The following is a 12,972-nucleotide window of genomic DNA, read 5'->3' on the forward strand; positions in this document are numbered from 1 at the left end:
TATGATAGTTATATTATTTACTGTAGTGGAATTTATTTCATTTAAACTGAAATCAAATACTTCACTGTTCAAAACATGAAAAGCTGTGAAGCATAATATGTTACATTTTATATGTATCTGGATGCCTTATTGGCTTTAAAATTTATCTGACCTTTTAATTTAAAATGAATAGATTAATTGCATTTGTTAATATAACTGAATACTACAATTTGCATTGAGATCGTGAATTATTCAACATTTTTTTTTTTTTTTTTTTAAATTCAAACTTTATAGGAATGATTCAGAAACTCCGTCAGAAATTTTTCACTTTCTATTTCAAGCATGTACGACTCCTCTTGAATTGCATTGAAATGCCGCTAAAGACACGATCAAATATGATACGTGTTATTTTAAATATGATTTACATTGCCTTTACGCAGAAAGAGAACAATTTGTGTTATAACATTTTCCTTAGGACAAACCCAGAAGAAGTTATCTCATATTAAATCTGATGTCTAAATCTTGTTCATATTTTCGTGAAAAACTATATATTGAAAATATTGTATTACAAACTTATCAATAAGAGGAAAATATAATGGAAATCCATAGATAATCAACAAGAAATTATCCCAGTACAGTAAGACCCCGCTTAACGCGGGGGATACTTTCCATCAAAGTAGAGCGTAATGCGAAACAGCGCTAAACGAGGCTATCTTTACATGTAAATATTGGGGTTAGGGGAAGATGGCTAGGAAATTGGTTAGGTATTAAATTTAAAAAGTATGTTTTTTTTAATAAAAATAAAACCAAACATTTATTTCTTAAAGCCCAAATTAATACCACATTATTATTTCTTGCAAAAATAAAAACAAAATATAAATAACAAAACGAATATTCTTAAAAAAAACAAATAAAATTCTCAGTCAGTCATATTTAGTTAGCCTTCCGCGTTTTCAGTGTTCTGCCTTTTTGTGACAAAAGCATCTAATGTTGTTTGCCTTTTTTTTTTTTTTTTTTTTTTTTTTTTTTTTTTTTTTGCGTTGTTCTCTTAAAAGTTCTTCCTAAACGGATAGAGCATCTCTAACACCACGCCTTACTTTTGAGCTCCTGTCAAAATTCGGATCATTTTCAATGAATTGATCCATTATTTCAGTTATGGTAGACAAACTCCTTTTTACAAACGCCATCGAAAGTTGCTCTTCTTCTGAATCACTGCTGTCAACATTTTTGTTTTCTTCTTGTTCAGTTAATTCCTTGAGCTCATCATTAGAAAGACTAGCCGCTGCTTCTTGAATTATTTCTTCGACATCTTCCACATTTACCCCTTCAAAATATGTCTGTACAATACCGCACCAAACAAGAAATACAAGTACACTCTTTCGGATATGTATTTGAAACCTATCGCTGCATAATATTTCGGGAAATCCCCGTATGCTGCGAGCGATTTCGTGGAATCCCCGGGTTGAAATAAAAGAGCGCTAAACCGAAACAGCGCTAAACGAAACAGCGTTAAGCGGGGTCTTACTGTACATTGTTTTAGAGTTTGGTTTTTAAGTGCATAATTTTTATTTATTAGCGGGAGAATATTTGCGTATTTCGACAAAAGATACAAATTATATACATATATATACACATATAATATAGGAATAAACACAGCAATCCAAAACCTAATTTAACTGAACTGCACGCTGAAAGCAGTAACAAGTGGTGGTAATAATGCAAAATCAATTAAATAAATAATACGTTTTAAATCCATCCTGAATTGAATTCAGAATAAACCACATGCAAACAACAAAAACCAGAAGTACAGAGGGAAACAGCATGAAAGGTGCAAAAGATGACAAAATCAAAAATGAAAAATTTACATCCTTCGCTGCATCATCATTGGGGTTTAGGTGCGAAGAAACAAGAGGGAAAAAAATGCCCTCTTTTTGAACCAACAAAGACAAAAATTAAAGTTTAATACTTAAGATTATCTCAGGAAATAAATTAAAGTAATTTGCATCTTTGTCAGTCCAACCTCTACAGGCCACACAACCAAAAAAATTATCTATTAATGTTTACTACTGAAGTGATTTTAGGATTTATTATCCAGGTAATTCGATGTTTTTCCTTTTACAAATTACTAATTTTTACTACACCATTCTTAACGTTACAATAGTAGATTTTCTAATTATTATGATTATTAATAATCAGTTTAAAATTCGTAATTTATCTAATTTCATTTCTTAGTATACTTTAGACTTAGCAACAGTATTTTGCTATTGAACATGTCAAATATATTTTTTCATTACGAATGTTACAGATTTTCAGAAATAACTCTTCTTTTTATTTTGTATATTAATTTATTTCATATTTTTCAGATGAAATTTTCATTTATTATTTTTTCATATATTGCTTCTGCTTTACATGCTAGGTCCAATTAAATTGAAAATAATTATTAGATTTTTAAACTTTTTAGCTTGTTTATGATTTTGATGTCAGAATTTAAAAAAACTTTTTTACTCTGGCATACATGGTTTCAAAATTTTCATGTGTTTTTACTTTTTCATGTATTTTATTGCTTGTATTTACATAATTAGTTTTTTGGTTGCTATAATTTTAAAATCTTATTTGCACTACTTACTTCGGCTTGAAGGGGTTGGACTGATAAAGATACAGATTACTTTAATGGATTTTGTGAGATTATTTTTAAGTATTTAACTTAAAATGTTTTCAGAAAATTTGTGCCTTTGTTGGTTCGGAAACAGGCTATTTTTGTTTATTTATTTATTTATTTATTTTTCGTTCCACAAGCCCCTGATGAAAGTGCAGCGAAAGATGCAAATTTCTTTTTTCATTTTTACTTTTGGCATTTTTGACCCTTTCATGCAATTTTCAACTGTGCTTCCGGTTTTGCCTTTTGCTTATGGTGTATTCCAAATTACATATAAAATGAATTTTAAACGTACTATTTGTTTTAATTTAGTTGCATTATATGTGTGTAAGATAAAAATATGTAAATCAATAGTATAATTTAAATTAGCATAAGCCCTTGATTTCCTGATTTTAATTTGGGTATTTCCTCTTTCTATTCTAAAAACAGCAAATGCTTGTAACAATTTTTTTGACCTGTGTTATTTTTAAATTAATCCATATCATATGACTTTTACATAAGGATGATGACGTAGCAAATAGGGAACTTAAAATTTCTAGAACGAAAACCTTTCTCAAACTAAGTTTCCATACTGAACAAGTACGCAGTTTGCTTTTGCTTCTCAGCCAAGTTAGATTGCTGCTTGCCGCTTCTCTATGTGTAAGATACAACAAAATATGGCGTTCATTGAAGCTTCGAAAAGCTATCTCGTTAACAATGTCGCTAATGAAAGTTAGAACAATAACTATGCTTAAAAGTTTGAGGAAGGAGGATTTGATCACGTACTTGATAAGTTGGAAGTCATGTAAGCTGGCGCTAGTCAATGTGTATTTGAATTAAAGATAGCAAATGAACATAAGAATCGTGCTTGACTTTTACGCGATGGAAGGGCTTCAACACTTGTGGATGCTGTATGAACAATGGCTTTGTTTAGCAAAACTGAAAGGTGTTATCGTTGAAATGAGTGTTTCTTTTATTCGACCAGCCAATATTGGTGATCAGCTGTTCATCGAAGGAAAAATTTTGAAGATTCGGGAAAATCTTGCATTTTTAATTGATGTGAAAAAATAAAATAACAGGGCAAGTAACTGCACATACCAAATTTGTTGGAGAACAAGCAAGTACAGCCACAGCATCATCTACAATTGTAGCCTGAGAATTTGTGCCATGAACTGAAAATTTTACATGCCATCGTTCATAGTTATGTGTAGTATATTTTTATATGTTGAAACTTCTTCCTTATTTTATGTTTAGTAACATTGTTACGAAAAGCAAAAACAAGTGTGTATTGTTTTAAATGCATTTGTGTTTATTCTTATGCCGCGTATGTATAATATTTTCATCTTTTTTACAGTCTGACATTCACACATTATTTAATTTTTTAAAACCCTTTTTTTCCTGACTTCTGCCATGCAAACAATTCTGCGTCGCTATGCTTTTCTATTTAATATGCTTACGGCGTACTTTTAAAACCCGTGTACATAGAAATTATTGTATTCAACTATGATTGAAAAGTAATTTGTCTGCCAAAGAGATGATTTGAAATATGTAAAAATAAAGATGGTGATTCTTCAATTCAGTTTTGTTAGCTGCTTCATCAAGCTTTCACCCTCAGCCAATACTGCCTTCGAATGCCACCACTGTCTTCGAATGCCAGAAATTAAAATACCGGGTTCCTCCTCCTACGCATTAAAATATTACATATATGTGTATATACGTATGTAATGAAAGCAAGAAAAAAGACGGAGTAGTGTTGATGCGTAATACCTAGATAGGATAGACCGTAGATCCATATTGAAGAGGAAGGATTCTGATTGCGTAGTATGCTGGTATGTTGAGTTCGAAATATCTAAGAAACTTGGCAATCGATGTTGTTTTAATTCCATTTTTATTTCCAAATGACATTTGTGGCCACAGTTCACTCCAATCGTGCCTATTCAAGAATACTTACATTTTCCATATTATTGCGACAGAAAGCGAGCGCAACGAAATAGCCACCAAACAGCACAGAAGTTCAAGCTGAAAGTGGCGCATTTATCCAATATGGCAGGATGTTAAGAGAAAAGTTTGGTTTAGGTTAGAAAAGTTTCAGTTCCCAAGAGTTACGTCATCAGCGTTGCGCAAGCCATGTAAGATGGAATGATCTAGAAATGACGCAATCCAGAGGAGTTATTGCGATTTTTAGAATAGAGAGGGAGAATTAAGGAGTTAGTTTAAATTAAAATTTTGATTTATATATTTTATATATATATATGCATATATATTGGTAGGCGAACGTATTCTGCCCTGCTTCATGCAATAACCTTAACAAAATTATTTTTTGTTTTTTAGAAAACGCATTAGCACGTGAAACTGCTTGATAATTTTGCCCTCTTATTGGCCAAATTTTTATTTCATTTTGTTACCTTTTCCTATGCTTAATTATTAATAGAAATTCCTTTCAGACTTTTCAGCATAGTTGCGATGATTTTGAACATACTGTTGTTAATAAAATTTGTAATAATTTTGAATCGCGTTGAAATTCTTAAAGCAGATAATTTTAACATATATGCTACATGCAGATAATTTTAACATATTTTGTTAAGACGCAGTGCATGTTTATATGTGCTGAATTTCAGGTTGAGTTACAAATCCTCCTAATATGTTGATTCTCACTAACTTTTTGTGTAATCCAGTTATTTTTCTGCCAGCGGTTACAGTATCAGGTTATTCTGTTGGTGAAGAATTAAGGTCACGTGAAAGCTTTTGACGCTTTTGTACATTTACAAAGATTGCATGACCAGTTTTCGTAATGCAAATAAACTACAAAAAGGAGCCATTTTCCCGTCAAAATTTCTCCACGATAGCGTCCCTTCCCCGAGTGCCATATTCAGATAAACAAACCCAACCTAAAAAAAGAACAGAGAGCAATTAATCAAAACATGATACATGAAAAGAAAAGAAAATATGTAAAATAAGAAAGTGTTTAGCTCTAAAACAAAAAGATTAAACTTCTAGTATCAAAAAAAGGATTAAAAAAATTACCTTAAAACAATGTGTTACACTGCAAAAAATTTCGACAACGTGCATTTCATTTCCGCTGTAATGTTCAGTTATAAAACTCTTACTTGCAGTTAGATTATAATTAAGAATAAAATTAAGATTTCATATATTTAACTATAAAGATAAATAAATATCAGAATTATATTAATTAATTTATATAATTAAAGTAATTAAGTAATTTATAAGAAAATGGTAACCAAATATTTGATTGATCCAGCTATTTGGTTTTCAGTATTCAAATATTTGATTCACTAAAATCAATAACATATTTGATTCAAGATTTCAACCAAGTATTTGATGAACTGAATGATGGATTTGTGGAACAAATCAATATAAAAAGGACATTTGTTTATTTTGTAAGGTATTTCTCCCATCTTCTTGGAATGCCTTCATGATGTGGTGGTCTGCACACTGGATGCATATTCCGGAGGTTCGCGGTTCGATTCCCGGCGAAGGCGTTGCATATTTTTCATCTTACCTACTCGCAAAAAAAAAAAAAAATGTCTCTACAGTGGCGCCCGAACTGAAAGGGTGTTGGATGATGATTCTCCACACCCAGGTTTTGGCGACTGGGTCCCCTAAAAACCCCAGTCGCCCTTTAAAAGGGGGAGTATATAAGGTATTTCTCTCGCCTTCTTGGTATACCTTCGTGGTGTGGTAGTCTGCACTCTGGGCGCGTATTCCAGAGGTGCGCAGTTCAATTCCCGACGAAGGCGTTGCTAATTTTTCAATTTCTCTTGCTTCCAAAAAATCCTAATGGCTCTGCAGTTTTATTAAAGTATTACCCTTCCCCCCCAAAAAAAAATAAATAAAAAAGGAATGATACTATACTCAATTGAAATGATCTAGAAATAAGAAAATAGCACATAAATTAATTTGTTAGACAAATATGCATGTTAAGCTTATTACAAACGTATGAACACAATTTAAGATATTAATTAACTAAGCCAGCGGCGCTGGTGCCTTAAAACCAAGAGCGAAGTGGCAGCGTGTCTACAGCTGATTTTAGTTACTTTAATTTAAAATAATTTTTAATTCGTATTCCTTGTAATTTTCCCCTTTACTCGTCCTGCCTATTCTGAACATTAGACCCTGGCATTTTTTACCTTTTAACTCATTCAGATAGTAAACGTCCTGAAAAATAAATAAATAAACAAACTTTTTTTTTTTGCATTTATTTAATTTCATATTAAAAGAAGGAATTATAAACGTATTTAAATGGACATTTAGCAGTTTCGGTTTTATTTACATGCTTATTAAACCAGAGAAAACATCGACAATGATAACGAATCAAATAAGACGTACTATAAACTGAATTTTCATTATTTACGAGCGGCCCACCAGCGGCCGAGCGGTAAAGACGCTGAACACTGGTAGTTCGGTCTGAGGTTCGAATCCCGCGAACGGGCTGGCTGCATGGGCGTTTTCGTGGTTTTCCCCATGTGTAACGTGTATACGAGCCAGTTTCCCTTAGAAAGTCCTCCACGAAAGGCACCCCTCCCTTTAGGCAGATAGCCCTCGTGTGCTTTGCCATAATTAAATACACCAACACCAACCAACCATTATTGACGAGCGAACACAATCATTGCATTTTCAGAAGCAACTATAATCTTTGATGTAAACATCCTATCTCACGAATGCATCTATAGACTATTCAGGAGAGAAAAAGTCAAAAGAAATAAAAAATCCTGAGGTATAAGAAGCCCTCGCGACAATGGAATAGCCAGAGCTTTCGCCGCCCAGACAGTCTTTGAGTTTGCGTGCTTTAGCAGTCTTTGTATTTGCTTACGTAAGCAAATAACTGATCATGTCAGATATCAGGGAAATATCAAATATCAGGAAAATAAATTAGAAGTTCTATCTTTATTTTTAAAGAAAAACTTTAAATTATACACTTTTTCCCCACAGAAAACTATCAAGGCTTTGTAGAGGTCTACTTGATTGCTTCATTTGTTGTTACGTAAACAGTGCAGAGAGATTTCTTAAATATAAAAATATACATTACTCGAGATTGCATTTTTGTATAAATTGCAAAAGTTCAAAAGGTTCATGGTTCATGGAAAACCATAAACCTGGTAAAGAAATGGCTGATGCCTTAGCTAAGAAGGTATTTTAATGACTCTGGCCACTGGCACTCAGCACTTTTTGAACATCTGCTCTAGAGAAAGAGGCATAATCTTCCTGACATATCTTCCGAAACATGACTGGTACTTTGACGAAGCTCCTAAGTGGACATCTGAGATGCCTTAAATTTGACCGGAGAAATAATATCTACCTTATCTGTAGGAACTGTAATACTGATCATTTCTCTCATGAACATCATCTCACCTGTTTGGGAGTTGTAAAAGAGGACCTACCCTCATTTTGGATTTATTGACGGTTCTTTGGATTTATTGAAGGAATAAGCAGAGCTTAAATTGCGCCGGAGCCCTAAATATGAAGGCTCCGGCACTTCTTTTATGTAACTGAACGACAATTTTAGCAGAAATTTGATCTCGAAAATTTTCTTTTTTATAATAAAATTCTGTTAAAAAATCGCTTATTAAATTTTAGTTTTATCTCTCTACTTTTTATTATAATTATTTAATTACCTTAATCTTTAATTATTTAATTAAATAAAAATGAAATAATTTTTATTTAATTAAATAATAATTGATAAATGTTAAATAAGTAATCATAAATTAACTTGATAATTTTTAATTATTAATTATTTTAATAGTCATTTTATTTATTTATTTACTTTTGTTCCTCTTTACTGACGGTCTTCCGTAAGGCTCCGGCACTTCTAATTTTAGAAATTAAGCCCTGAGCATAAGTAGCAACAACAACAAGTTCAAAAGAACTGCGCTTCGACGTCTCTGTTTCATTTTTCCTTATAACGGAAATAAAATTCTGAAATATTTCTCTCTTAACGAGAAATTTTTCCTTATTAATAACACCGTGATGGTAATTTAGTTGAAATTCCTATCTTTCATTGGCGGGAGTTAGAATTCGAGGAAGTAAAATAAATATAACAAGATTACATAATTCTTGAAATCTCATAGTGTTTTCTTTTGAAGACTATATCTAGCAAAAAAAAAAAAAAAAAATTCTTCACAAATTCAGATGACAATTCAAAGTCTTCTTATACTCCACCTGCCTGGACGATTCGCATAATTAACCCCTATAAAATAACGTTTTACGTGAAATGGGCTGCCTCCTGAAAAATGTGGCGCTCGGCGCGCGACACTCCGCTCTAGCTCTGTCATTGCACTATGATACCAATTCATGAAATCCATTGTGATTTACCCAACACACTCGCGAGTAGACGTATTCTGCTAAGAAAGCCTGCTATTCTGACAGTGAAGTTTAACGACATTCTAAAAATCAGAAATTTCCTTTTCCATTTGGGTACATAAAATGATTAAACAATTAAAAAGGTTCAAAATTTTGCTTAACTGAAGTCGGGTTAGTCATTTTGAACAATCTTGGAACCTGAATATTACTCACATCCACGCAAATGCCAGATGGTTATAGACTTTTTATTTATAAGTTTTCCTTCAATATGATGATGTCAAAATTTGATCCATTTAAACAGTGAAACATTTAATTTTAAGACACTATATCAATATTTAAGCAATAGAATGTGCCCCAGTTAAGATAGCTAGGAAATGCATGGGGCTTTTATGGTACGATTTGATATGGTCATTGTACATACTGGGCTAAAACCCTGATGCAAAATGCAAAAAGTCAAAAAAAAAAAAAAAAAAAAAAAAAAAACTCAATTATGTCAGTTCAAGATGAATACGTACAAAAATAAACAAATGAGTAAAGATTGAAGAAATAAAATAAATAAAGTTGCTTACATTTTCCGACTCTGTGAACTTTCCCCCACTTATCTTCATGAGATGGAGGAGATACGTCAATTACGGTACACTATCTTTCCATACATAAAATAGACCAGATTACTTCGGTTGTTGTGTCTGACCTCGCTTGTCTGATATCAGAGCAAGCTCACGAGATTCATCCTGGTAAGGAGGCATGATTGCACCTGTCGTTGGGAAGAACCTTGGGCACCATACAGGAGACTGTACGATTTTGCTCAGTTTCGCCTCCAGTTCTAAAGGAGAGCACCCAGAGGAGACTGTTCCGAGTCTCTCACCCCCTTCCTCTACCACAAACCTCTCGAAAAGACTTTAGTCTCGTCGCATATTTTGAGTGCGCCCGTGCCACACAAACACTATACATTTACAAACATCCGTGCCTTTTTCGGGATTTGAATCCAGCCTTTGCGTACGGTAATCAGAATACTAGCCACTGTCCCGGTTAAGCGGCAGATTAGTCCTTAATACCAGGGCGATGAGAATACATAAACTAAAAGACTAGAAGTAGTGTAGTGTACTAAAGTACACACTGTATATGAATAAAACGATGATCTGAAAAATAACTGTTTATTAATTCAGTACTATCTAAAAAGAATACTTTTGTATTTTATTGGTGAAACATATTTCCTTATTTTACAGCAATAGTGAAATATAAATCTAAACTTTCACATTGAAATAAACATTGCTTTTATACTTGAAATTCATAAAACTAGTAAAATAGGTCTCTTATCTATGCCTCACTACGATAAATGAACACTATCCGAACAATAGTACATATGAGATCATAATATCTGTCAAATTCGCTAATTTATATGAATTTATAAATTCATATCATCATAAAGAAAGGATCGAATAGCAACGCATACTATTTTTACATACATATAAATTATAACTTTTCATTTTTGGAAGTATAGCCATCTGCTACATTACTCTTCTATTCTACAGGATACAAGCCCACCAGCGGCCGAGCGGTAAAACCACTGAACACTAATAGTTCGATCCGGGGTTCAAAGCCCTGCGAACGGGCTGGTTGCATGTGAATTTTCATGGTTTTCCCCGTGTGTAACATGTATACCAGGCACTTTCCCTTAGAAAGTCCTAGACGAAGGCATCCCTCCCCTTAGTCTGATAACCCTTGTTCTGCTTTTCCGTAATCAAACAAACCAAATGCTACAAACAAATGCGACGCTTCTTTTCTTTAGTTCCCTTTCCTTTGTCAGATTCACAGTAGATACCGGTCGGTAGTAGAATAGTCAGATTAATTGTCTGCCAATTCGTAGTTATTAGCCTGAAAAAGAAAAAAAAAATTAACGTACACTTCTTTTTAACATTCCCTTTTAGATATGCACATAGATTTAACAAGATGTATTTTTGAGAGAAAACTGAAAATTAAGAGCAGCAATTAAAAGTAAAAGGAAAATCTTGAACACTGAATTAAAAGCCTATATTTTCTGAGATTCTGCCACCCCTTTTTTATCTTGAAATTATGCATGTGATTTGGAGCAGGAACGTGCGATACAGTTTTTATTTTCTGTTCCGCTTTATCTCATTACCAAAGGCAAAAAGATCTATCTAATTTATGAATTAATTGGTGCGCCAATCATGGATCAACGCCTAGATTTCAATTAAACGACTCTATTTTCTTCTGTTAACTTTAAAACAGATACTAAATCTTTGGCTTTTGACTCAATGACTATTTGACCTCTTTTTTTTTTTTAGATAAATTAAAGATAAAACTCGACGAGATAAAAATGACGGGCAGACTGATAAGCATTGTGGATATTTATCAAGGCAAATAATGAACGCTGTTATTATTCAGTGTTTATCTTTAAAGTGGTAGCGCTTACTCGTGTTCAGTAATGCTTAGTCACTGAAGGATCACCATGAATTACTGGATCGCATTACTCTGTGCTATTCTTATAATTTGGTTAATGTGAGTGCTTTATTCTTTCCAACATGAGTGTCTGGATCGCCTTGCTGTGTGTTATTGTGATACTTTGGTTAATGTAAGTATTTCATTCCCCCCCTTTTTTATCTATTTTTTTACAGGGTTCTCAAATACGTATCCCCAAAAAAAACGTTATTAAAATTTCAGACACTTTTTCTGCAGCCTTAGGGAACTGAAACTGTGATATCATTAAAACCGTATAAGCTACATAGAAATAGAACATAAAATTCCACAATATTTCTTGTAAAATAAATTTGATACATTGAAAATGTAAGCATAATCTGTAAATATATTTATATGAATTTAATTATTTACTGAGAATAATACAAATTCAAAAATAATAACAGATCTGCTTTTTGTTCTTTTTTAAATTTATATTCCAAATAATATACCTCCCGTTTTTTGCCTCCCGCACAAACAGTTATCATTATCTAAATGCCTTTACTGAACACATTGAAGCGCCCTTAGATATGGCAAGTAGGTATTATGAACATCCACTAAATGTCAATGTACTATATCAGATGATAGCTGATAGAGCGATAATAACTGTCCATAAGGTATGAAGATTTTGGAGTTCTTAATGGGTACCAAAATCAGCTACCGGCCACATCTACTTACGCAAATTCTGGACGCGCAATATACAGCTAATTTACTTTTTGCCTTTATATAGCGGTATAATGGCCGCCCAGCCGGTATAGTGGTTAGTGACCCTGACTAACTAGCGATGGGCTCGGTTTCGAATCCCGGAGAAGCCATGTTTGTAACTGTCCGTCCTTTCATTAGGCCCACCAGCGGCCGAGCGGTAAAGTCACTGAACACTGGTAGTTCGGTTCGAGGTTCGAATCCCGCGAACGAGCTGGCTGCATTGGGTGTTTTCGTGGTTTTCCCCATGTGTAACGTGTATACGAGCCAGTTTCCCTTAGAAAGTCCTCCACAAAGGCATCCCTCCCCTTAAGCAGATAGCCCTCGTGTGCTTTGCCATAATTAAATACACCACCACACCACCACCACCGTCCTTTCATTAGGAGGCAACGGAGGCCACATATTAGGCGCCTCCACAATGAAATGGCCACCACTTACGGCTTTTGTAGTGGCGCAACGCTAATGGCTATTAAATAAAGCGTCCAGCCATTAAAAAAAGATTAAAAGAATAACGGTACAATTTGCAGATGTTTATAATGCATCTAAAATAGAGCCTTTTCTACGAAAATGACTTTAATGATGAAAACTTTAATGATGAAAGCAACCATTATGTTAAAAAAATTAATAACTCTTTTAAAACAAAATACGGGTTAGAGTTGACTTTAAGGTACCTCTAGTATTATCGCGAAGTTGTTGTTTCATTCATCGCCAAGTTCTTGTTTCGTTTATCGTCAAGTTGTATCATTTATAGTAAGCTGAGTAGTTGAATGTTATGGAAACCCTATTATGACGTAATCGCGTGCATTATTCCGGGAAATTTCGAATCATGGGATGTTTTGCAAAGGCTTTTGTGGTGTGTGTTG

General features: G+C 33.4%; 1 protein-coding gene across 3 annotated transcripts in view; it reads left to right on the forward strand.

The window, feature by feature from the left end:
- Positions 1–11,349: 11,349 nt before the first annotated feature.
- LOC118197729 (cytochrome P450 3A8-like) overlaps positions 11,350–12,972 on the forward strand; it is a 63,597-nt gene continuing 61,974 nt past the window's right edge. The window contains exon 1 of one of the 3 annotated variants that reach the window (XM_085809648.1): positions 11,350–11,525. In XM_085809648.1, coding sequence (XP_085665774.1) covers positions 11,476–11,525 — 50 coding nt within the window. In that variant the 5' untranslated portion in view covers positions 11,350–11,475. The remainder of the gene's footprint in view (positions 11,526–12,972) is intronic. The other 2 variants (XM_035369267.2, XM_085809649.1) reach the window with 2 other exon arrangements.

This window comes from Stegodyphus dumicola, chromosome X2 (assembly GCF_044657685.1).
Source record: "Stegodyphus dumicola isolate Sdum_Otavi_A_Nest chromosome X2, ASM4465768v1".
Taxonomy (NCBI): domain Eukaryota; kingdom Metazoa; phylum Arthropoda; class Arachnida; order Araneae; family Eresidae; genus Stegodyphus; species Stegodyphus dumicola.